The sequence below is a fragment of the Microcaecilia unicolor genome, chromosome 2 (assembly GCF_901765095.1).
Source record: "Microcaecilia unicolor chromosome 2, aMicUni1.1, whole genome shotgun sequence".
NCBI classification, from domain to species: domain Eukaryota; kingdom Metazoa; phylum Chordata; class Amphibia; order Gymnophiona; family Siphonopidae; genus Microcaecilia; species Microcaecilia unicolor.
This window is the reverse complement of record NC_044032.1, coordinates 480,401,824-480,425,637: the sequence shown is the minus strand read 5'-3', so window position 1 is coordinate 480,425,637 and position 23,814 is coordinate 480,401,824. Positions and strand designations below refer to the sequence as shown.

General features: G+C 43.9%; 1 protein-coding gene across 1 annotated transcript in view; it reads left to right on the top strand.

Annotated features, from left to right (window-relative positions):
- RNF212 (ring finger protein 212) overlaps window positions 1-23,814 on the top strand; it is a 548,782-nt gene that overhangs the window by 500,694 nt on the left and 24,274 nt on the right. The window contains exon 12 of the mRNA XM_030191071.1: window positions 19,475-19,674. Coding sequence (XP_030046931.1) covers window positions 19,475-19,674 — 200 coding nt within the window. The remainder of the gene's footprint in view (window positions 1-19,474; window positions 19,675-23,814) is intronic.

The following is a 23,814-nucleotide window of genomic DNA, read 5'->3' as shown; positions in this document are numbered from 1 at the left end:
AGAAGGTATTCTCCGAGGACAGCAGGCTGATTGTTCTCACAAACCCGCCCGCCTCCCCTTTGGAGTTGTGTCTTCCCTTGTCTTTATTTTGCTACATATGGGACTGACGAACACGAGCCGGTTCGGGCGGGAAGACGGCCGCGCATGCGCGGTGCGCATGGGCGCACAAGGACTAGCAAAGGCCTTTGCTAGTGAAGTTTCCGATTGGAGGGGGCTGCCGTGGACGTCACCCTTCAGTGAGAACAATCAGCCTGCTGTCCTCGGAGAATACCTTCTACAGGTATGTAGCATTCGCTTTATGTGGGGTCTAAATGTCAAAATAAATATTTTGGAGCAGATGCATAAACAGCCTGATGAACAAAAAGGAGAACCTTAAACTGTATCCTGTATTGAACGTGGAGCCTGTGTAACTGTTTCAAAACTGGTGTGATATGTGTCACCCTTGGCACACCAGCAGCCAACCTAGCAGCAGCATTTTGTACTATCTGCAGTGCCCACATCCTGGTCTTAACCATACCAAGATAAAGGGTATTACAGTAATCTAGTTAAGATATAACCATACTCTGAATTATCCCATGAAAATCATATAGTGGCAACATAAGTGTCAACCTGTATAACAAATGTGCTGTGCAAAACATGTCTGAATGACACTTTGCCACCTGGTTCTTCATAGTAAGTCCTGAGTCCAAATAAACACCATACACTTTCTTACAAAGATCATGGACCATTTTAGTAGCAGTCCTCTGGACCAACTCCATCATGTTTATATCCTTTTGACGGTGTGATCTCCAGAACTATACATAGTACTCTAAATGGGGTCTCACCAGAGACTTTTATACAGCTTTTTTTTCTGCTGGTTATACCTCCTGTGCACTCAAGCTTCCTTCTGACTTTGTCATCACCTTTTCTACCTGTTTGGCCACCTTAAGATCATTATATATGGTCACCCCAAAGTCTGCTGTTTCGTGTACAGTACTACACCCCTTATACTGTACAGCTCCCTCAGGTTTTTGCATCCCAGATGCATGACCCTGAATATAGGCTTTAACTCTTTTAATTTTTATTATGAGCCCTCCAGAAATAGAAAAATATACTGTACCTAAATATATGACCCACCTGCAAGTCTGAAAGCAATTGAAGTAGTATACATTCAGATACAGTATGTATTTTTGTGTTCTTAGGGGACTCACTGTTAGTAAGAGTTATGTTTGAAATCTTTTTATTGATGACTAATTATAATTATATTCATAAACAATAAAAATCATAATGTCATCTTCATTTTGTGATACAATTATAGAAGCCTCACAACTATCCCATCACCCACCTCCCAGCCCCAAATACTTTTACAGTCTAATGTTCCAGATGATCAGTAAGATAATACTGTATCCCCTACCCCCAAGTAACATCAGAAGGACTTGACTTATGACCCTCTGAATAAACCCACAACTAACAGAAAAAAAGTCCACATCTAGATCCCTAGATCTGTCACAGTGAGTTAAGAATCCAACTCCGAGCTTTGGGTGATAAAGATTGAATGTATACTTCCCATATGAATAGAGTTGTCTTTTTTCACTTGACTGATGTCTTAGCCCCATTTCCTTCCTTCAACATCAAAGTATGAAATTTGTTACACCACACCTAGTAGGAAGGTGAATCGAAGGGGAAGGAGAAGACTCTGAAGAACCAAGATGGCGCTGATGTGAGACGTTACCTCAGACGCGCTCAGAGACACTCCAGCACAGAACCACGAGAGGCGTCCTAATACCCTTGCTATGGGGAAGCGGAGAGGAAAGGTGAGGGAAGCTCCTGTTACCCCCGCCGAAATCCCCCTCTCGAGGCAGACGATGCTAGAAAGTTTCGGTGTAACTCTTGGACCTCGGGCGACATCTTCTCCTGCTATCAGACCAGCTTCTATCAACTCGCAGTGCAGTGCAGACGGGGCTTCTCTCAGCCCCGACGCCCGTGCGGCACTTCCTCAACCAGGAAGTGAGCGAGAGGTTTGTGACTTGGAAGATCCCATGCCTGAATTGGAGAGGATCAACAAGGAAGGGAGCCCAATCGAACGCAATGGACATGAGGGAGATCTAGTAGGACAGAGATTTAAAAACTTTTCCTCAGTTATGAGTGATGGCTTAAAACAGATTTCCAACGCCCCCCTTCCTGATTTAAATGTAGGAGTTGTAAAACCTGCCGTAGTGACTATGGATTCACCATGGGACTTAACTTTTTCGATGCACTCTTTGCTACATGTAGCATTGGTTAAAAATGCTGGAGAAATTAAATTACTATCAGAAGCCTTATTGGCTCAAGAGCAAATTAATGCCCGACAGTTGTCTGCCACACAAATGCTTGAAGAAAAATTTCAGAAGCTGGAGAATTTGAATAAAACTACAATTAAGGACAGTAATTTTGCCAAACGGAAAATGGAATATCTTGAGAACCAGCAGAGACGACTTAATTTGCGGCTTATCAATTTCCTCAGATCGCCTATTATTTCTGCGATAGATATGGTCAAAAAATATTTGATGGAAGTCCTAGGGATGCCGGGTGAGTCTCTGCCACCCATAACAAGGGTAATTTACCTCCAAACTTTAACATCTAAACCTGGAAGTAACCATGATGTGGATGGAGGAATGAACTTGACGTCCTTTTTGGAGTCTTCTTTAGAGGTGGTTACCCAAAGGACAGCAGCAGTGGTAACATTTGCACTTGAGATAGATAGGGAAATGGTATTAAAGTTATTCTTTAAACATTTAGACTCAATGTTTTTTGGATCTAAAGTTAGAATTTTTCCAGATTTCGCAGGAGAGACTCAATGTAGACGTAAGGCCTTTTTGGCACTGCGTCAGAGAACTTTAAATATTGGGGCAATGTTTACTCTTAAATTTCCTTGTGTCTGTCGGTTTATTTACCAACAGAACAATTATCAGTTTTTTGATCCAAAGCAACTCGAGGAATTTGTGAGTTCTAAAGAAGCTGAGAATGTAAACGTGAAAGTATAGGTTCCCATATGGACACTGTACCCTGAGTTTGTAATGTTCTAATTATTATTACTATATATGATAAATATGTATCTTGGTTCTATTTAAGTCCCATATGGTGGTCTATAATAAGTAATCTTTATTACCTTAATTGAGACAAGTATTTGTCTCAAGAAAATAATGATTTTGTTTTGAATGTTTATCTGTGTATGCTTATTTTGATAAGATGTATAATGTATAATGTTTGTACATTTGGGAAGCTTGCCAGGTGCCCTTGGCCTGGATTGGCCGCTGTCGTGGACAAGATGCTGGGCTCGATGGACCCTTGGTCTTTTCCCAGTATGGCATTACTTATGTACTTAATTTGAAAGTATAAAATAAATAAATAAAAGGAAGGTGAATCAGTTACTGTCTACATTCCCAAAATAATTTTTTTACCAATTATACCGACCTTCCTAATAAGTCGGCGACCACCCCAGCCCTGCAACACAAAAACCTCAAATCAATATAAAAGAGAGCCCACAGGGGAAACTGGTATAGGAGAGTGCAATATGTGTTCCCGATAGTCCACTATTGACTTCCAAAATGATTGAATTTCAGGGCATATCCAACATGAAAAAATGAGTTTACCTCCTGGAGACATTTCTGACAAAATGGTGTATCCACCTTACCCATTTTAAATAATTGTTCCTGGGTAAGATAAGCTCGATGTAAAACTCAAAATTGGCATTCCCTTAAGTCTGCACAAAATGCTAGATTTGAGATTCTCATAACCAAATCTGATATGTTAAACTAAGTGGGTAATCTATGCTGGTCAGCATACCATCTCTGTCAGAGCAGTCATATCACATCCTGGAAAACTTGATATTAATATTCAATGTAATTCTGAGACCAAAAGTGTTTCTCCCTGAGTACCCGCCATGAATTCTTTAAATTTCATACTGTGTTTGGCTCTTAATACCTCTAAATCCAGTGAAGAATCATAATGTGATAGCTGATTAAGTGAAGATGTCTCCCACTTGGTTCAAAATGCCATCCCCAAGACTAACTATGGGTCTCAACTTGACATTTTCCCCAAGAACATGTGACAGTCAGGTTATCCCATGGGACTCCCAACAGATAAATCTTATCCATTTCTGGAGAAAAAGATTTTACCATGTAAAATGAGTTTATCTTGTTGGGCAGACTGGATGGACCGTACAGGTCTTTATCTGCCATCATTTACTATGCTACTATGTAAGATCTTTTGCCTCAGAGGCAACAAAATCAGAGGTCTCTGAAGGAATTCTCCAGTAACCAGTAAGCTCACACCAAAGATCCATTAGGGGGCAATGCAATATACTATGTCTCGACAATAAAGGAATGGTGTGTGTAACAAAAAAAAACATAAGTTCCAAAGACTAAAATAATTCTTCTCAGCTGTAAAGGTGTATAATCTTGTAGTTCTAAGATCCAATCACCCAAATGACGAAGCAAACACGTCTGATTGTATTTTTTTAATATCTGGCAGTCTCCTTCCTCCAGTCTTCCAGGAGCCTAAGAGCATTTTAAAAGGTGCAATGGCGTAGCTGGGGGGGGGGGGGGGGGGGGCACAGGGTGAGCAGTCACTCCCCTAAACAGAGTTTAGAAAAAATGGTGCCTATGCGCCTCGTGACAATACCTTTCTGTGCAGCTGCGCCCCACGCGAATCTTGCATCTTTCCCTCTCTCTTCTGCCCACTCTCTCCCATCCGCACGGTCATTTTTACTGCCCTGAAGTCCTCTTCCTCCAGCACTGGCGATTGACACAGTCAGTCTTCTGCCAGCATTGGAGCCTCTCCTGAGGCGCGTCCCACCTCTGCAGAAAACAGGAAGTTGCATTACAGTAGGTGGGACACGCCTGAGGAGAGGCCCCGATGCTGGCAGAAGCCTAACTGTGTCAATTGCCGGTGCCAGAGGGAGAACACTTCGGGGTGGTAAAAATGACCACACGGACGGGAGAGAGCAAGCAAAAGAGAGGGAGAAAGATGCAAGACTCGGAGGGGGAGGTGGAGAAGGGAGAAAGTGCTGCCTGAGGATGGACTGCAGGAGCAGGCCATGGAAATATGTGGCCCCAAGGAGGATGGGGAGCGCTGAAAGACAGGGAAGAAAGTTACATGGGGAGAAAGAAGGCTATAGTAAATGCTGGACAGGGAGAGGGTAGGAGCATTGGAATGCAAAGAGACAGTGCTGGAAAAAGAAGAAATGGGGACACAGGCACTACTGAAAAGGAGGGGCATAGGGACACAGAGGGATACTACTGGAAAAGGGGGGTGGAGATAGGGACACCGGCACCACTGGAAAGGGGGGGCACTTCTGGATAGGGGGGAAGGAGATAGGGACACTGAGGGAGGCACTACTGGAAAAGGAGGAAGGAGATAGGAGCACTACTGGAAAGGGGATGAGGAGATAGGAACACAGAGGGGCACCACTGGAAGGTGGAATAGGGATATTGAGACAATGGTAAAAAAGGGGTGAGGTGGGGACAAAGAGTTAATGCTGGAAAAGGGGGAAGATGGGAACACAGGGCAATGTTAGAAAAAGGGAGCGATGGGGACACCATGAGGGCAGATGCTAGAAAAGGGGGAGATAAGGAGACCAGGAAGGCTGGTGCTGAAAAAGGGGGGGGGGAGATGGGGACACAGGGCAAATGCTGAACTTCGGGGTAGGATAGGGACAAGGGGCACAGAATATGCTGGACAGGACAAATAAGTGGTGCAGAGGAAAAAAGGATAGTGCACTTGGAGACAGAAGAAATGAGATGGGTAAGAGACCCGTAAAGGCAGAAGAAACAGAGAAAAGCAGAAAAGAGATATGTGACCAAAGCAAATGAGAAAATAAATTGTTCAAACAACAGTAGAAAAAGGTATTTTATTTTGAATTTGATATATGACAGTATTTGAAAATGCATATCTCCGATATCTTCAAATTAACAACCCTGCAGGGGTCCGAGTGCATTTTCTTAAGTCATTTTTGATGTACTGCAGCACAGATTTTGATGAGTAGAATCAGAAACTGCAAATCCCACGTGAATTTGGAATGTGAGTTCACACTAGGACTGGTTGAAAAATCTCCCTCCTGGAATTGGATCACTTGGCAGATCTCTACACAGTTATTTGATAGTGAGGACATAAAACGAAAGATCAGTGCCAAACAGATGTAGAGAAAGAAAGGAAGAAGACAAGAGGAGAGAGAAGAAATGGAACGGGCAACCTGGAAAAGAATTTGTAAGGCTGAGTCATAAAACATGGAAAAAAAAGACTGGGTCCAGTCAAATTCCCAGACAACAAAGGTAGAAAAAATTATTTTTATTTAATACTTTGTAAGGACTGAGATGTACCTGCTTTGTAAAATGTACATTTTTTTCTATTTTTATTTTGCAAAATACAGGAGAAAATGCATTTCTTTTTTATCAGTATTGCACTCAGTCTAGCTTTCTTGGGCAGAGAGGAAGGGGTCTCTATTTAAATGTTTGTTGTTGTTTTTCTTTTGTGGCTTCCTATTCTGTATTAGATTGGTAGCATGGAATATTGTCACGATTTGGGTTTCTGCCAGGTGCTTGTGACCTGGGTTGGCCACTGTTGGAAACAGGATACTGGGCTAGATGGACCATTGTCTTTTTGTAAGTGGGTTGGGGCTGTTATGGTGTGATAAGTTTTGTGTTCTAGAGCAGTGTTTCCCAAGTTGGTCCTGGAGTATCCCCTTGCCTGTTAGGTTTTCAGGATATCCACTGTAAATATGCATAAAATTGATTTGCATATACTGCCTCCATTATATGCAAATCTTTTTAATTCAGATTCATTGTGGATAGTCTGAAAACCTGAATGGCACGGGGTACTCCAGGACCACCTAGGGAAACACTTCTCTATTTATAGCACCGTCTTCTCATAGCTGGGTTAGAGCTGTTATAGTGTGGTAAGTTCTTAGTATAGGTTTTGGGTGTCTTTTTGCAGGGTTTTGTGTTATTTCACAAAGTGTGTAGCCCTATTTGAAAGTGTTGGTTGGTAGCCCTTGTCACGCAAAATAAAAATGCTCAGGACTACTGTGCTTCACATCCTATAGAGTCACCACACAAACAAAATCCCATCTGATTTAAACAGAGTGTCTAGCAGTGGAAGGGATGTGTATGCTATTCCTGAGGTGATGGTCACAATTTGAACATTTTTACTTTGTAGTTAAGACAGGTTGCCTGCTCTGACCAGTCCAGGGACCTCTTCTGTGTCCTGCCTCCTGATATAACTTACTGTTTCCTTGTAGGCAGGACGCAACAGAGATAGCCTGTATTAATCATTGCCCGCCACAGCCCCTGAGCAATAACACAGACACTGCTGTCTATCTGACACCAACCGGAGCCATGATTCCTTCTTGGAGTATAGCAATGTCCAGACTCTCTGCGTATCTCTGACTTGGACCTTGCGGTCCAGCAGAGGTTACATAGTAACATAATAACATAGTAGATGACTGCAGAAAAAGACCTGCATGGTCCATCCAGTCTGCCCAACAAGATAAACTCATATGTGTATACCTTACCTTGATTTGTACCTGCCTTTTTCAGGGCACAGACCGTACAAGTCTGCCCAGCAGTATTTCCCACCTCCCAACCACCAGTCCTGCCTCCCATCACCGGCTCTGGCACGGATCGTATAAGTCTGCCCTCCACTATCCTCGCCTCCCAACCACCAACCTCTCTTCCCCCACCTGCTCCGCCACCCAATTTCAGCTAAGCTTCTGAGGATCCATTCCTACTGCACAGGATTCCTTTATGCATATCCCACGCATGTTTGAATTCCGTTACCGTTTTCATCTCCACCACCTCCCGCGGGAGGGCATTCCAAGCATCCACCACCCTCTCCGTGAAAAAATACTTCCTGACATCTTTTTTGAGTCTGCCCCCCTTCAATCTCATTTAATGTCCTCTCGTTGACAGATGCCACGTGCCAGGGAGGTAACGTTTTTGGAGACAAGGTTGGAAGAGGTCACAACTCATTAGGAAACACACTGACACCATTGACACACTATCCCACCAGACATCTTCTGCACCTTCCTCCTCATTTAGGAGGTTCTGGGCTAGTCAGAGTGGAGTTCCTACTACTCTGAAGCATAGGTACGCTCCTTGCCAGCCTCACCAGGCTCAAACCCAGTGTGCTCATTCTCAACATCGTGTGCCCAAGGCCCAGCTAGCTCCCCAGTCAAAGCTGGGGACAAGCATTTGACTGGTTCCAGCAGAGTATAGCCATGGTAAAAGTGACCATCCCAGATGACCTATCAGTAGAGCGGAGGTTGAATTTTTTCCGGGAAAGGTGACCCCTTGTAACATCCGACTGTTGAGTTCTTCAAATAGTCCATCACGGTTATGCCCTTCATTGGCGTCAGACCACAAAATTGCTCACGAGAGCATCTGACTTCAGCTCAGCACAACCAGGGGAGGAAGGGCAGGGATTCTATTCCAGGTACTTCCTTATGTCCAAGAAAACGGGGGGGGGGGGGGGGGGGGGGGGATACATCCCATCCTAGACCTAATGTCCCTAAACAAATTCCTGAGCAAAGAAAAGTTCAGGATGGTTTCTCTGGGCACCCTTCTCCCTATGATTCAGGAAAAGGATTGGCTATTCTCTCTGGACTTAAATAATGCTTACACTCAGAACCTGATACTTCCAGCTGACAGGAAGTATCTTCGATTTCAACTGGGAACACATAACTTCCAGTACCATGTGTTGCCTTTTGGCTTCAAGTTGGCTCCCAGGGTTGTTATCAAGTGACTCACAGTAGTTGCAGCATCACTACACAGACTGGAATTCCATGTGTTACCCTATCTGGATGATTGGCTGGTGAAGAGCATGTCGAAGGAGAGTGCTCAGAAGTCCATGAAGAGAACTATTCGGGTGTTGGGAGCTACTAGGGTTTGTTTTAAACTACCTCAAGCCCCATCTCCATCCCATGCAGAAATTAGAGTTCATTGGAACCCTGCTAGACATGCAGCAGATGTGGGCTTTTCTCCCTGTGCTGAGGGCGGACACTCTTGTTGCTCTTGTCACTCCCAACCGACTTATTACAGCTCAGAAGATGTTGAGGTTGTTAGGCCACATGGACTCCACTGTTCATGTCACACCCATGGCACTTGTTCACATGAGAACTGCTTAGTGGATCCTAGCTTCCCAGTGGTGCCAAGCCTCAGGAAACCTAGCGGATGTCATCCAAGTGACTCAGAGTTAGTTCACTCCCTTTTTTGGTGGACAATTTGATCCAGTTTGGCTGTGGAAGTTCCACTCCAAATTCCTCATCACCAGAAGGTGTTGACGTTGGATTCATCCCATCTAGGCTGGGGAGCTCACTTGGATGGGTTTCACACCTAAGGTGCATGGTCAGGCCAGAAAACAGATCTCCGCATCAACCTTCTGGAGCTACAGGCAATCTGGAATGCTCTAAAGGCTTTCAGGAATCGGCTTTTCTACCAAATTGTGCTCATTCAAATAGAAAATTTGTGATGTAGTACACCAACAAGCAGGGGGTGCACTGGATCACGCTGTCTGTGTCAGGAGGCCATCCAGATATGGCATTGGGCAACCCATCTTGGGATACTGCTGCTCAATGCCATGTATCTGTTGGGCAAATCCAACAGCCTGGCTGACAGACTGAGCAGGGTTATGCAACCACACGAGTGGTTACTCAACATGGGCATTGCCCTTAAGATCTTCCATGTGGGGCACCCCCTCATTGGATCTCCTTGCCACTCAATCCAGTCACAGAATCCCTCAGTTCTGTTCCAGGCTCCAGGCCCACGACAGTCTAGCATCAGATGCCTTCATCCTCCACTGGGGGACCAGCCTTCTGTATGAGTATCCTCCCTTCCCTCTTGTGGGGAAGACTTTGCTGAAACTCAAGCAAGACCAAGGAATCATAATCTTAATCGCTTCCTACTGGCCAAGACAGATCTGGTTCCCTTATCTTCTGGAGTTATCCTCTGAAGAACCTTACAGATTGGATTGTTTTTCAACCCTCATCACGCAGAACAAGGGGTCTTGTATGTATCCGAATCTCCAGTCTGTGACCCTCACAGCCTGAATGTTGAGAGCTTAGAATTTGCTTCCTTGCATCTTCCTGAGGGTGTCACCAGGTTTTGCTGGCTTCCAGGAAAGATTCCACCAAGAGCTGTTTTTCTTTCAGATGGATGAGGTTTTCATCTGGTGTGAGGGTGAGGTCCTAGATCCTCTTTCTTGCCCTACACATACCCTACTTGAATACCTTCTACACCTCTCCGAGTCTGGTCTCAAGACCAAGTTTGTAAGGGTTCATCTCAGTACAATCAGTACTTATCATCATCATGTAACATAGTAACATAGTAGATGACGGCAGAAAAAGACCTGCACTGTCCATCCAGTCTGCCCAAGATAAACTCATGTGTATACCTTACCTCGATTTGTACCTGTCTTTCTCAGGGCACAGACCGTATAAGTCTGCCCAGCAGTTTTTCCTGCCTCCCAACCACCTGTCCCACCTTCCATCACCGGCTCTGGCACAGACCGTATAAGTCTGCCCTCCCCTATCCTCGCCTCCCAACCACCAACCCCTCTTCCCCCCACCTGCTCTGCCACCCAATTGTAGCTAAGCTTCTGAGGATCCATTCCTTCTGCACAGGATTCCTTTGTGCACATCCCACGCATGTTTGAATTCCGTTACCATTTTCATCGCCACCACCTCCCGCGGGAGGGCATTCCAAGCATCCACCACCCTCTCCGTGAAAAAATACTTCCTGACATCTTTCCTGAGTCTGCCCCCCTTCAATCTCATTTCATGTCCTCTCGTTCTACTGCCTTCCCATCTCCGGAAAAGATTCGTTTGCGGATTAATACCTTTCAAATATTTGAATGTCTGTATCATATCACCCCTGTTCCTCCTTTCCTCCAGGGTATACATGTTCAGGTCAGCAAGTCTCTCTTCATACGTTTTGGAACGCAAATCCCATACCATCCTCGTAGCTTTTCTTTGCACCGCTTCCATTTTTTTGACATCCTTTGCAAGGTACGGCCTCCAAAACTGAACACAGTACTCCAGGTGGGGCCTCACCAACGTCTTATACAGGGGCATTAAAAGGGTAGAGGGTAAGCTGTCTCTGGACAGTCTCTGTTCATTTCATGAGAGATTTAATTTTGATGAAGCCCCTCTTATGAATCCATCTATGTCATGGGACCTTCAACATTGTCCTCACCCAGCTGATAAAAGCTCCTTTTCAGCCACTCGATTCCTATCTGATGTACATGACGTGGAAGGTCTCGTTATTGGTGGCTGTAACGTCAGCTTATAGGGTCAGTGAGCTTCAGGCCCTAGTAGCGGATCCACCATACACTAAATTTCATCACAACAGAGTAGTGCTCCAAATGCACCCTAAGTCCCTGCCTAAAGTTGTGTCAGAGTTCCATCTGAACCAGTCGATCTTTCTTCCAACATTCTTTCTCAAACCTCATGCCCATCCTGTAAAAAGCACACTGCACATCTTGTTCTGCAAGCGAGCATTGGCCTTTTGCTTGGAACAGACTAGGCTCTACAGAGATTCTACCCAACATTTTGGTTCTTTTGATCCCAACAAGATGGGGGTCACCATCGGGGAAATGCACAATCTCCAATTAGCTGGCAGATTGCATTGCTTTCACTTATGCCCAAGCTGGGCTGGCTCTTGAGGGTCATGACATGGCTGATAATGTCAGAGCTATGGCTTCATTGGTAGCCCACTTGGTGTTGTCCTCCATTGAAGAAATTTGCAAGGCTGCGGCGTGATCTTCAGTCCACACATTAACATCTCATGAGCAGGATACCTGGCACGATAGTTGGTTTGGACAGACAGTGCTGCACAATTTGTTTGGGGTCTAGAATCCAACTCCACCCTCCTAGGTCTGTTTTGTTCTGTTCCAGGCTGCACTCTCACACAGTTGTGTATTGTTTCAGGTTAATTGCTTTTTTGTCTTTGCCATTGCGAGGTCCAGTTGGCCTATGATGGTTGTTTTCGGTGAGCCTGATAGCTAGGGATTCCCACATGTGAGAATATGGCCTGCTTGTTCTCAGAGAAGGCGAAGAGACGTACCCTGTAGCAGGTATTCTCCAAGAACAGCAGGCCATTCATTCTGACATACCCTCCTACCTTCCCTTGGAGTCGTCTCCTTTTTTCATATGGTATACTATTGGACTGATGGTCCCACGCTCTCGTGTTGTGTGGGAAGGCACTTGCGCATGGACAATGGGGATGCTGTGTGCGCTTAAGAAATGCTATTTTTTTAGCTATTTAAGCTCTGCACTGGGCAATGTGGATGGCATCACCTACATATGAGATTGAATGGCTTGCTGTCCTCAAAGAATACCTGGTATAGGCAAGTATCTTCGCTATATTACTGATCAGACTCCAATTTGAACATGAATCAGAGAGGGGAAGAGGATACAACCTTGTCTTGTTCCCATCTGTATTGGGAAAGGATTGGAGCATATGCCATTATGATTCTTCTTTATTTATTCATTTTAAGTTAAACAAGTTATTACACTTGACAAGTAATACAGATAAGCAAAATGTATGAGGAACATAATTTTCCCTAAGGGAAAAAAAAAAGGAAAAATATTACTCTTCTTTAGACCACTATTGGTGGTGGGGGGGGGGGGGTAGTCTAAAAATAGGAAGACTATAACAAAGAAGAGAATAATAAAGTAGTAATATGCTTAGCATGCAAACCTATCTTAAATTCAAATAGTATCATCATCTGGATTAACAGTTAACCAATTTTCTTCATACTTATAAATGCTTTCAACTGTTCAAGTTGGTAGAAAATATATTTTAGACCCATATACTTAACACATTTGCAAGGGTAATTTTGAGGTAAAAGGAGGCCCCTAGTGATGTTACATCTGTTCTCATTGACAAAAACAATTTCCTCCTTTCCTGGGTCTGCTTAGTAATATCAGGATAGATCCAAACTTTTTTCCCCCTAAACAGAGTTTGCATTTTTTTTTTAAGTACATACGCATCACCGCATCAAAATCTTGTTGGAAAATAAAAAAAACAATTAATGTCGTTCTTTCAGAGTTCAAATTTAAAGTTGTCTCTAATAATTCTGAAATATTCAAATTTTCCTCTTGATTTTCGTTTGGAATAGCTTGAAGAGAAGTTTCCAAATTTTTTTTGTTGGAATGTAATATATTATTCAATGGTGGAATAGTTTCCGGGGAAAAATTTAAAACTTCTTGCAAGTACAATTTAAAGGCATCCAACGGGTTAATCCCCATTTCCTTCGGAAAATTCAAGAGTCGTAAATTTAGCCTCCGATTAGGATTTTCTATTTGTTCTAATCTACGTTGTGTAGACAAATTGTCTTTTACTATTGAAGCTGAAACATCTTGTAATTTAGTAACATCTTGTTTAAGAGCTCCTAATTGCTCAGTAGTTTCTTGCTTTGCGGCGTTAAAGGATAATGAAAGATTCTCCACAGTACTTACTAGTTCCTTTATTTCCTTAGCCGAATTGACAACCGTCATATCCACCCTCTAGAGAGCTTCCCAAATGCTCTCCAGGGTCACTGCCGCTGTTTTTTGTGTTGGAGCAGAATGCTCAGCCCGAGATTTCCTCAATACCAGGCCTCCCTCAGACTCCGTCTCACCCGTTCCTCGATCCGATACCTCAGCCGCAGCCACTTCCGGGTCGGGCTGGTCGCGCCAGGGAAGACTATCTTCGGGGAGCGGCAGTGGATGAAGGTCCGGAGGGGAAGTGATATTTCTAGCCCCAGGTCTCCTAGGGAGTCTTCACCCGCGGAGACAGTGGGGCCCCTCTCGGCTAGTAAGGTAGGTGGCTTCGTGGTGTATTTCTCAATAGTTTGTTGAGCAGGGGAAGACATCATAGCAGTCGAGGACACTGCTTTGACAGTCCCCTTAAGCTTTCTATGGGGCATATCGAATTGGAAAAAAGTTAAAATTCAGCAAACTATAGAAGGACTCCACCAACAGCTCTCAGCATGCCGCCATCTTGAGACACACCCCAGCTACATGATTCTTAATGGCTTTTAGATTTGATACAAAACACATACCGCAGTTAAAAAGTCTTTTATACCATAAGTCTGCAAAACTGTAAACAAAAAGTTCCATGAGAATGCTTTCTTTGCATCAAAACTAATAAGCCGAGAAGAAAGCTTTTGACTTTGGACCATTTACAGGGAATCCAGTGTAATATTTCTAATGGCCATATGGCCCCTCACAAAGCCAACCTGGGACTAATCAACCAGGGAAGGAAGTACTAGGGCATGCCTGTTCACTAGCAATTTGGCAAATAATTTTATCTCATAATACTGCCCCTTTGGGAGGAAATCCAGCAAGACTTTGCAGATCTAAAAAGTGAATTGGTCTCCTTTAAATCAGAAATCCAGCAGGCAGTTGGGGAGCTCTGGTGGGAGCTAGCAGACTTCAGGACCTGTGTGAGAGAAGTTGAATTGCATCTTAATACTTATGGAGATGTGATTCAACTATAGGAACAAGTGACTCGCCTAGAGCAATCAAAGGAGGAGGCTATGTTGAAAATTGAGGACCTGGATAATTGGTTTTGCAGGCAGAATCTAAGGTTCAGAGGAGTGCTGGAGACTGTAGTGGATTTTCAGTGTGGCACAGTGATTTGTGAAGATCTTCTTAGAGGTTCTACCTCCTCTAGTCCCCTCCCAAAATGCCATATTGAACGGGCCCATAGAGTGGTGGGAATTCAGGACTGGAACTCCCCCAGGGACATTATAGTCTGCTTCCACAAATTTTCAGATAAGGAACAGGTCCTTCATGCTGCCTGACACCGTGATGGCCCTATAATGTGGAATTCGATGGAGATAGAAATTTATTCGGATGTGACCCCCCCCCCCCCCCCCCCCACATGAAATCGCTGCATGGAATATTGGGACTGGACCAAAGCACTGTGGTGGCAGCAGATTCAATACTGTTGGCTTTATCCATTGGACTGGCTTTTCAATTTAAGAGGAAATCCTATCAAGCCAGGAAAGTGGAGAGCATCTCAAAGCAGTTTGAGGAGACTGAGCTATCGATGGTGATGTCTGTCTCCAGAGGGCCCATCACTTAGCTCTGGCCCACCGGTGCCTTCCTGCTGGAGGCGGGAAACTAGAGAGGCCAAGAAGCGACACTGCGGGGCGTCACTCTGGGCCTCATTGTCTCTTGATATAGTTTGTTGATAATTGTATCCTGTTTGAGATAATCTGCTGGGAGGGAATTGTAGGAGACCTCTCTCTTTGATGAGGCTCCCTGAAGCTTTTTCCATACTACTTGTGTGGGGAAAAGGTCGGTTTCTTCCTCACTGAATCCTGCTACATGGTGGTGGGAGCTTGTATGATTGGGATGGGGGGATGGACAAGGGAGAGAGGGGGTGGTGGGGGATATGTGGAAGAGGGATTGGGTTTTGGAGTAGTGGAGGGGATGGAGCAGTGGGAGCACAAAGGGGGGGGGGGGTCTCATTCACAGCATAAAGTTACTGTTCCTTATGGGGGATCACATTGTGTTGGGGTAGAACTGTGAGTTTGCAGGGGGAGTTCGCTGGGGTAAGCTTGGTTTATCTGTGAAAGTGCTTGGGTTCCATGGCTGACCTCACCTTTTTTGTCCTATAATGTAAAAGGACTTAATTCTCTGCAAAAGCAGCAGCTTCATTTTAAAGGGGTGGCGTGGTCTCACATGGAGATTGGTTTTATTCAAGAAATGCACTTGTTGCCACGGCATAAATATCTATTCTCACATTGTGGCTATCCTCATGTATTTCTGGCATCTAATAAACTCCGTAATACACAAAGTACTCCACTAATGAATTTAGTTTTCATGGACACCTTTATTGATATCACTGACTTCTCAAACACCAAGCACTCATGCAGCTGACTCTCAAGCATCCCACACAGAATCATCCAGACACAATGTCGCACCAGATTATACATCAGTGTACATGTTAACTCCTACCCATAATTGCCACCTCAAGCAATACTTATACTTCAGTCTATAAAAATAGTGTCTTTTTGTGTCCAAGGATCCTTATATGAAGTCCCGTTAGACCATATAAAATGGCTTCAATTAACCACGAACTTCCTGTTTCAATCTAGGAGTTATTTCAGCCCAGGTCTCAATCTGCTCGATGTGACAAATTAAGCCACAATGTCTTATTCACTGCTGGATTTCATACTTCACCATCACAACTCAATTGCGCCTGGTCTTATGATTCCGCTGTGTAATATGAGAAAGGCTTGCGTGTGTAGCCACAACAAGAGATCCCTCTCAATTTTCAGACCACAGTCCACTTAAAGTCCAGGCGCAATTGATTTGTGATGGTGAAGTATGAAATCCAGCAGTGAATAAGACATTGTGGCTTAATTTGTTACATCGAGCAGATTGAGACCTGGGCTGGAATAACTCCTAGATTGAAACGGAAAGTTCGTGGTTAATTGAAGCCATTTTATATGGTCTAACAGGACTTCATATAAGGGTCCTTGGAATCAAAAAGACACTATTTTTATAGACTGAAGTATAAGTATTGCTTGAGGCGGCAATTATGGCTAGGAGTTAACATGTACACTGATGTATAATCTGGTGCGACATTGTGTCTGGATGATTCTGTGTGGGTTGAGTTGCGTGAGTGCTTGGTGTCAGAGAAGTCAGTGATATCAATAAAGGTGTCCATGAAAATTAAATTCAATAGTGGAGTACTTTTTGTATTACAGTGTTAATTTGGGGTACTCCTATAACAATTGATTTCCCTCTATTTTTATTAAGATTGAGATCTAATAAACTGCACCATAAGACGTACGGGGTGGGTGTTCTTATCCATAAATCAGTTTGTTGTACCCCCAGAGGAACTCCTAAAAATCCAGGGTGGTGGTATATTTTGTCAAGGTGGAGCTTGAGGGACATATATACACATTAATGAACCTGTGTGTGCCCAATCAAGGCCAGGGAGATTTTTATGAAAAAGTGTAATAGGAGTTGTTGAGGTTTACAGAGGGGATTCTTGTGATGGGTGGGGATTTTAATCTTGTGACCCGAATCGGGATAATTCCACCTCCCCAATTTGTTACGCTCGGCGGGATAGAACATATTTTCTCTGTTTTTTGGCTCGGATGGGTCTTGTTGATGTCTGGTATCTTGATCATCCAGGAGACCAGGATAATACCTTTTTTTTCCACCTTCCATCACTCCTATACCTGAATAGATATGTGGTTTATAGAGAGGAGCACATGTACTAATGTTCTTGCGTGCTAAAGTTTTGCCTCAACAGCTATATTTTTATCACACACCCCTCCCCCAATTCAGTCTGCCCCCTTTTTTTCCACCTGAGGAGCTTTCCTCTGCGTTTCAGAGATGGGTGGGTAAGGGCCTTCAAGTTTTGAGTCAGCTTCTGTTTGCCCATACTATTATCTTTTGACACTTTGTGTGACGAATATGGCCTAGGGGACGCTGACTATTTCTACTATTGTCAACTTAAAGATTTTTTACACTGGAGAGTCTTGCCTCATTGGGGGAGAGAGACCACCCCGATACTTAAGAGTTTTTCGAATGGGGATGGATAGGGGATTAATATCTTGTTTCTGTAAGTCTCACATGTTAAGTGCTCCAAATACCCGTCTCTATGAAGACTGGTGGAAGAATCTACTTTGCATCCAATTCAGCTTAGCACAATGGGGGTCCATCTACAGGGTTCTCCTGCACACCTCAGTTTCAGCTAATTTGAGGGAGCATGGCTACAAAATGCTGTATCAATGGTATTATACTCTAGTTAAGATCCAGAAGCTATTTTGCTCGGGTACTGGGTTATGCTAGAGGGGGTGTGGTCAGCTAGAAACCTTGGCACACATTGGTGGGAGTGTCCCCAAATCCAGCCTTACTAGCAAATGGTTGTGAATATTCTATCCAATATAGTTCATGCCTCTGTCCTTAGGGAGGCGCAGATATTACTTCTTAATGGGGGTCTCCTGGGTATGAACTCAGTAGTTCACCAGTTTGTTGTGGCTCACGTGGCCACAGCAGCTTTTGTCTGTGTAGCATCCTTTTAGAAGAAGTCCGCAGCTCCAGCTAGAGAACATTTTTTGGGAAAGCTCGACCACCTTTATTTGCTATATAAATTTAACTGCTTTGAAACATGATTCTGCAGGGAACCTTTGGAGTACCTGGGGTCCTTACCAGCGTTGGCATAGAATAACTTGATGCAGGTTGCCTTCTTAAAAAAGGGGAGTTCCCTCCACTGTTTGTGTGTGGGACCTCTGATCTTCTTTTGGGAGAGTTTATTTTCTATAATCTCATTATAGTGTTTTGTGTGTGTGTGGGGGGGGGGTGTTTTATGGTTGATGGATACTGTATTGGCAGTGTGGATATTGTCCTGTAATACATCTTGTTTCTTATTTAAAAAACTAGGGGAAAAGGCCCGTTTCTGACACAAATGAAACGGGCGCTAGCAAGGTTTTCCTCGGAGTGTGTGTGTTTTACAGAGTGTGTGTGAGAGTGAGTGTATGTGATAGAGAGTGAATGTGTGAGTGTGTGTGACAGAGAGTGAGAGTGTGTGTGTGAGAATGAGAGTGTGTGCCAGGGGCCCCCTCCAAGTTCCAGGGTCGTTGCCCCCCTCTCCCCCTCCCTCCCAGTTTCAGGGTCATCCCCCTCCCTCCCTCCCAGTTTCAGGGTGCACCTGGCCCCCCTCCAAGTTCCAAGGTCCGCCCTCCCTCCCACCCACCCAGTTCCAGGGTTGTTGCCCCCCCTCTCTCCCTCCCTCCCAGTTCCAGGGTAGTTGCCCCTCTCTTCCCCCCCCCCCCCCCCAGCCACCCTACGATGTTTAAGTGAAAAATTAGGGAGCTGTGTGTGTGTATGAGAATGAGAGTGTGTGCCAGGGGCCCCCTCCCTCCCAGTTTCAGGGTCCGCCCTCCCACCCACCCAGTTCCAGGGTCATTGCCCCCTCTCCCCCTCCAGTTTCAGGGTCCGCCTGGCCTCCCTCCAAGTTAAAGGGTCTACTCTCCCTCCCACCCATTTCCATGGTCGTTGCCCCCCCCTCTCTCTCTTCCCTCCCAGTTCCAGGCTAGTTTCCCCCCCCCCCCACCCCCCCAGCTTTGACAACAACAAAATGTTTTGATAAGGATCAGCATTCTGTAGGCAAGAAGGGAAAGAGGCCCAGGAAGAAAGCATAATGTCAGATTTGATTTTTATTTAAAATAACATGTCTATCCCGTTTTTCTCCAGAAAATATTCAAGATAGGTTACACAATTTAAAATATCATGAAAACAATTAAAAATACATTGGTTTGCGAACTAATATATTATACCTATCTCTCACCAAATGTTCCTTGTCCCCTAATAAATGTTTTGTGTTGTCAGAGATGATCTAAAAATTCTTCAAACATCATAGGCACAATGAAATTTTTAAAAAACCTAGTAGCTAGTAATCTCGTATATAACTTTTGAGTGTATTAACAGAATCCTTTATTTTTATTTTAATAGGTCAGCACCAATGAGGATTCCAGTGCAGACTAATGTTCCTTTACTTTTTTCTCCTGATGTGGCTCAAAACAGCAATGCTAGAACATGGGATACCTCTGGTCCCAGAGTTTCTCAGTTGTCTCAACAAACATCCCCGCTACGTCTACCTTGCCCAAAGCATCAAATCAGCATCCCCAATCTTTTGTGGAAGCAAAACTTTGGTAAGGAATTTTGTAAATCATTTAGGGGCCATTTTTCTAAAGCTTAGCACATGCTATTAGTGCACATTAAATGCTGTGAAGCCCATAGGTGTAAAATAGACTTCTTAGCATTTAACACAGGCTTATTCTGTTAGTGCACACTAAAGCTTTAGTAAAAGGGCCCCTTAGTAATTGAGAAGGATTTGGAATAACTCATTATACTTATATTCGGATCACTAAGAACTATAAAACTAGATGACTATGTGTGGTGAAAAGAAGAAAGTACAAATAAGGAAATCATTGTATACGTTTGCCCACTTAATAACATTTCTAGTGTGGGAGACACTAACTAGAGCCTGCAATTTCCTGCAGCAGCTCAGGGACATATTCTTTGTTTCTTATATTCTGCAGCATACTTGTATAAACATTTGAAGTAAAATATGCATCAATCTTCAAAAATATTCATCATAAAAATAGCTGTATTCCAATATTGCCTATGTGCCTATATAATTTGGGGGGTGGAGGATTGGTGGGAGAATTTGGACGGGCTAAAAGGATCAAAGTTTGGGGGAAAGGACCATGGGATCAGCTCAAGGAAAGTATTTTGGGGATGAGGATAAGGGGATCTGGGGAAAAATGAGAACTAGAAATGAGAAGAAATGGAGATGGAATAAAATGAAGGAAAGTGGAGAGAGAAAGGGAGCTTCTGAAAAGAGAAAGGGAGCGTCTGGAATCAAAACTGGGGGAAGAAGAAAGGATCCGAGCTTGGGGAAAAAGACTCCAGTAGGGGAGTAAACATGGGATCAAGAGAGGAATCACAATGTTCCTCTCAGTTTTCTTTATGTTCCTTCCTTCCCCCATTCCTGGTTCTCATAATCCATCTCCTTTTCCATTACGCCCCAAGGATCAGTCCAGACAAATGAGTTGTGACTGTCCACCAGAAGGTGGAGATAGAGAACTCTTGAGTTGTGCCTCAAAGATCCTGCGCTTTTCAACCAAGCCAGTATTCTCTATCTCCTGAGGTCTGGATAGCTGCTCCTGTGTGCTGTAGTGACTTCTGTGTGACCTGCTGTCCTGCTTGTAGGTTCAGTTGAGTTTGGGGTTGAGAATATCCTCAGGTGTAAACCAGGTGGCATAGGTCAGTGTTTCCCAACTTCTTCAAGCCAAGTACTCCCTAAGTCTTACAAGTATTAACTGAGTACAACCAATCAGTCTGATCATTTTTTTTTTATTAAATAGTTAACTAACCTGGCAACATATATAACAAGTAGAGATCACTGGAAATGGTATTCAGAACAAGACAGTTATGTTTCACTCCCATATAAACTGTCTGGCCCCTTGACAGCTGGTATTTGTTCTTACAATCTGAGTAAAAATGAACAATGAGTCTTACAGATGGGTCTGTTTATAAAACAAGAGAAAAGGAGGTCACGTGATGCTAGGTGGAGGGAAGGACGCCACTCGTTAGAGTTCCGAGGCCCCTCGGATAACAACTACCCCCAGCGCTGTCAAACTTTGTTGGAAAACCTACAGAAATCAAGGGGAAGAGATAGGAATACCTCTGCAGTGATTACCTGGTGCGCTAACCTGGCACAGGGTCAGAATGGCCGCTAAAACAAATCGGAAGGAGGGAGCTCGGAGTCGCATGGGTGATGGCAAGATGGCGGGGGTCGGCGCTTCGGGAGAGTCGGTGAGTTCCGCCTGGGCGGCAGAGATAGCTGCTGAGGTCTCAACCTTGCTGGAAGCATCTGTGGATAAAAAGCTGCAGAAAATCTCTGATCAAATAGAGCAGATGGATGGAAAGTTGGAAAAGTTGCATACAGATTTGAGGGGGTTCCAGAGGCAGATATCTGATGTTGAGGATCAGTGTCAGCAATATGAAAACAAGCAAAAAGAAATGCAGGAAAGACTGGACAAGCTAGAAGCGAAGGTCAAAGATCTGGACGACGGAACAATCTCAGGCTGATTGGGCTGCCGGAGTCTTTGCGCGAAGTGGAGTTGGGAGAGCTCCTGGAATCATGGCTGCCTAAAGCTTTTACCTTCCTCGGCTGGAGAAAGTGCTGAAAATAGAGCGCGCACATAGGCTGGGTCGGGCTGGACAGAACACGGAGAGACCAAGAGTTGTAATCTGTAAAGTGCTGAACTACGCACACAAGCAAGAAATTTTGCGAGAATGGAGGCTAAAAGGAAAGGTGCTATATGAAGCCCGCAGTGTTCTCTGCTTTCAGGATTTCTCGACCGCAGCGAATAGAATGTTGGGTATTATTAGGAAAGGTATGGAAAACAGGTGTGAGGATGTTATAATGCCGCTATATCGCTCCATGGTGCGACCACACCTTGAGTATTGTGTTCATTTCTGGTTGCCGCATTTCAAGAAAGATATAATGGAATTGGAAAAGGTGCAGCGAAGGGCGACTAAAATGATAGCGGGGATGGGATGACTTCTCTAGGAAGAAAGACTAAGGAGGCTAGGGCTTTTCAACTTGGAGAAGAGACCGCTGAGGGGAGACATGATAGAGATATATAAAATAATGAGTGGAGTGGAACAGGTGGATGTGAAGCGTCTGGGGGGCATGCGATGAAACTACAGTTTAGTAAATTTAAAACAAATCGGAGAAAAATTTTTCCCTCTAATGGCGAACGAAAAACTCACCGAATAAACAAGAACAAAAAACCTATACCACGAGAGGGAAAATAGACCCGGTAATATTCTGGCAACAGATCTACTACAATGAATGGACAATAAAAACAGATACAATACAATTCCTCTTAGAATGGGATTACAGATGCAGATCCATATTAGACAATATTGCTACAACCCAAACCAGAACCTCACACAGAAAGAATTCAATACCATGGTTCAATGAAGAACTGAAAAAACTTAAAACACAAGTTAGAAGGTTAGAACCTACATGGAAAAAAAAGAAAGACGACCCCACACTTAACGCCTGGAAACAACTCCAAAGAAAATACAAATATACCATAAGACACACTAAAAGATTATATTACAAAACTGTAATTGGACCAAACTACAAGGACACACACAAACTCTTCCAACTCGTGAATAAACTACTAGATATTACACCAGTCACAACCAACAGCAAAGACGCACCAGGAGCAGACAACCTCGCGAGATACTTCAACGAGAAAATCGTAGAACTGCGACTTAAGATACATGTCAGTACCATCGACTATGCTGAACTCCTTGACTGTCTAGAGCCAGACCCTGGCATTTACCCAGCAGACAGAACCTGGACCAACTTTGAGACACTATCAGAGGATATCATCTCCCAAACGCTCAAAAGATTTGCCAAATCTCATTGCAAACTAGACATAGGTCCAAACAACCTTATGGCATCCGCTCCTCAACAACTTATAACAGACATAATGAAACACTTTAATTATATGTTACAAAATGGACTCTTCCCGAAGGAGAAAGGAAACATTCTACTCACCCCCATACCCAAAGACACAAAGAAAAGTGCCAGTAAACTAACCAACTACAGGCCAGTAGCATCCATTCCCTTAATAACCAAACTAACGGAAGGGTTGGTGACCAAACAACTCACAAACTATTTAAATAAATTCTCAATACTCCACGACTCCCAATCAGGATTTCGGTCTAACCATAGTACTGAACCAGTACTAGTTACTCTCATGACCAAATTCAAACAAATGATTGCAACTGGAAAGAATATACTACTTCTACAATTTGACATGTCCAGCGCTTTTGACATGGTTGATCATGGTATACTACTACATAGCCTTGAGTACTTCGGAATTGGACGTAACGTTCTCAATTGATTCAAGGGATTCCTAACCACACGATCATACCAAGTGACATCTAACTCGACTACTTCAGCCACATGGATACCTGAATGCGGAGTCCCACAGGGATCCCCCCTCTCGCCGACTCTATTCAACTTAATGATGATACCCTTGGCCAAACTACTATCAAACCAAAACCTCAACCCATACATATACGCAGACGACGTAATGATCTACATCCCATTTAAACAAGATCTACAGGAAATTTCCAATGACATCAACCAAAGTCTCCATATCATGCATTCATGGGCGGATGCATTTTGGCTGAAACTTAATGCAGAAAAAACCCAATGCCTAATACTCACCTCTCAACATAACAAGAACAAATTCACC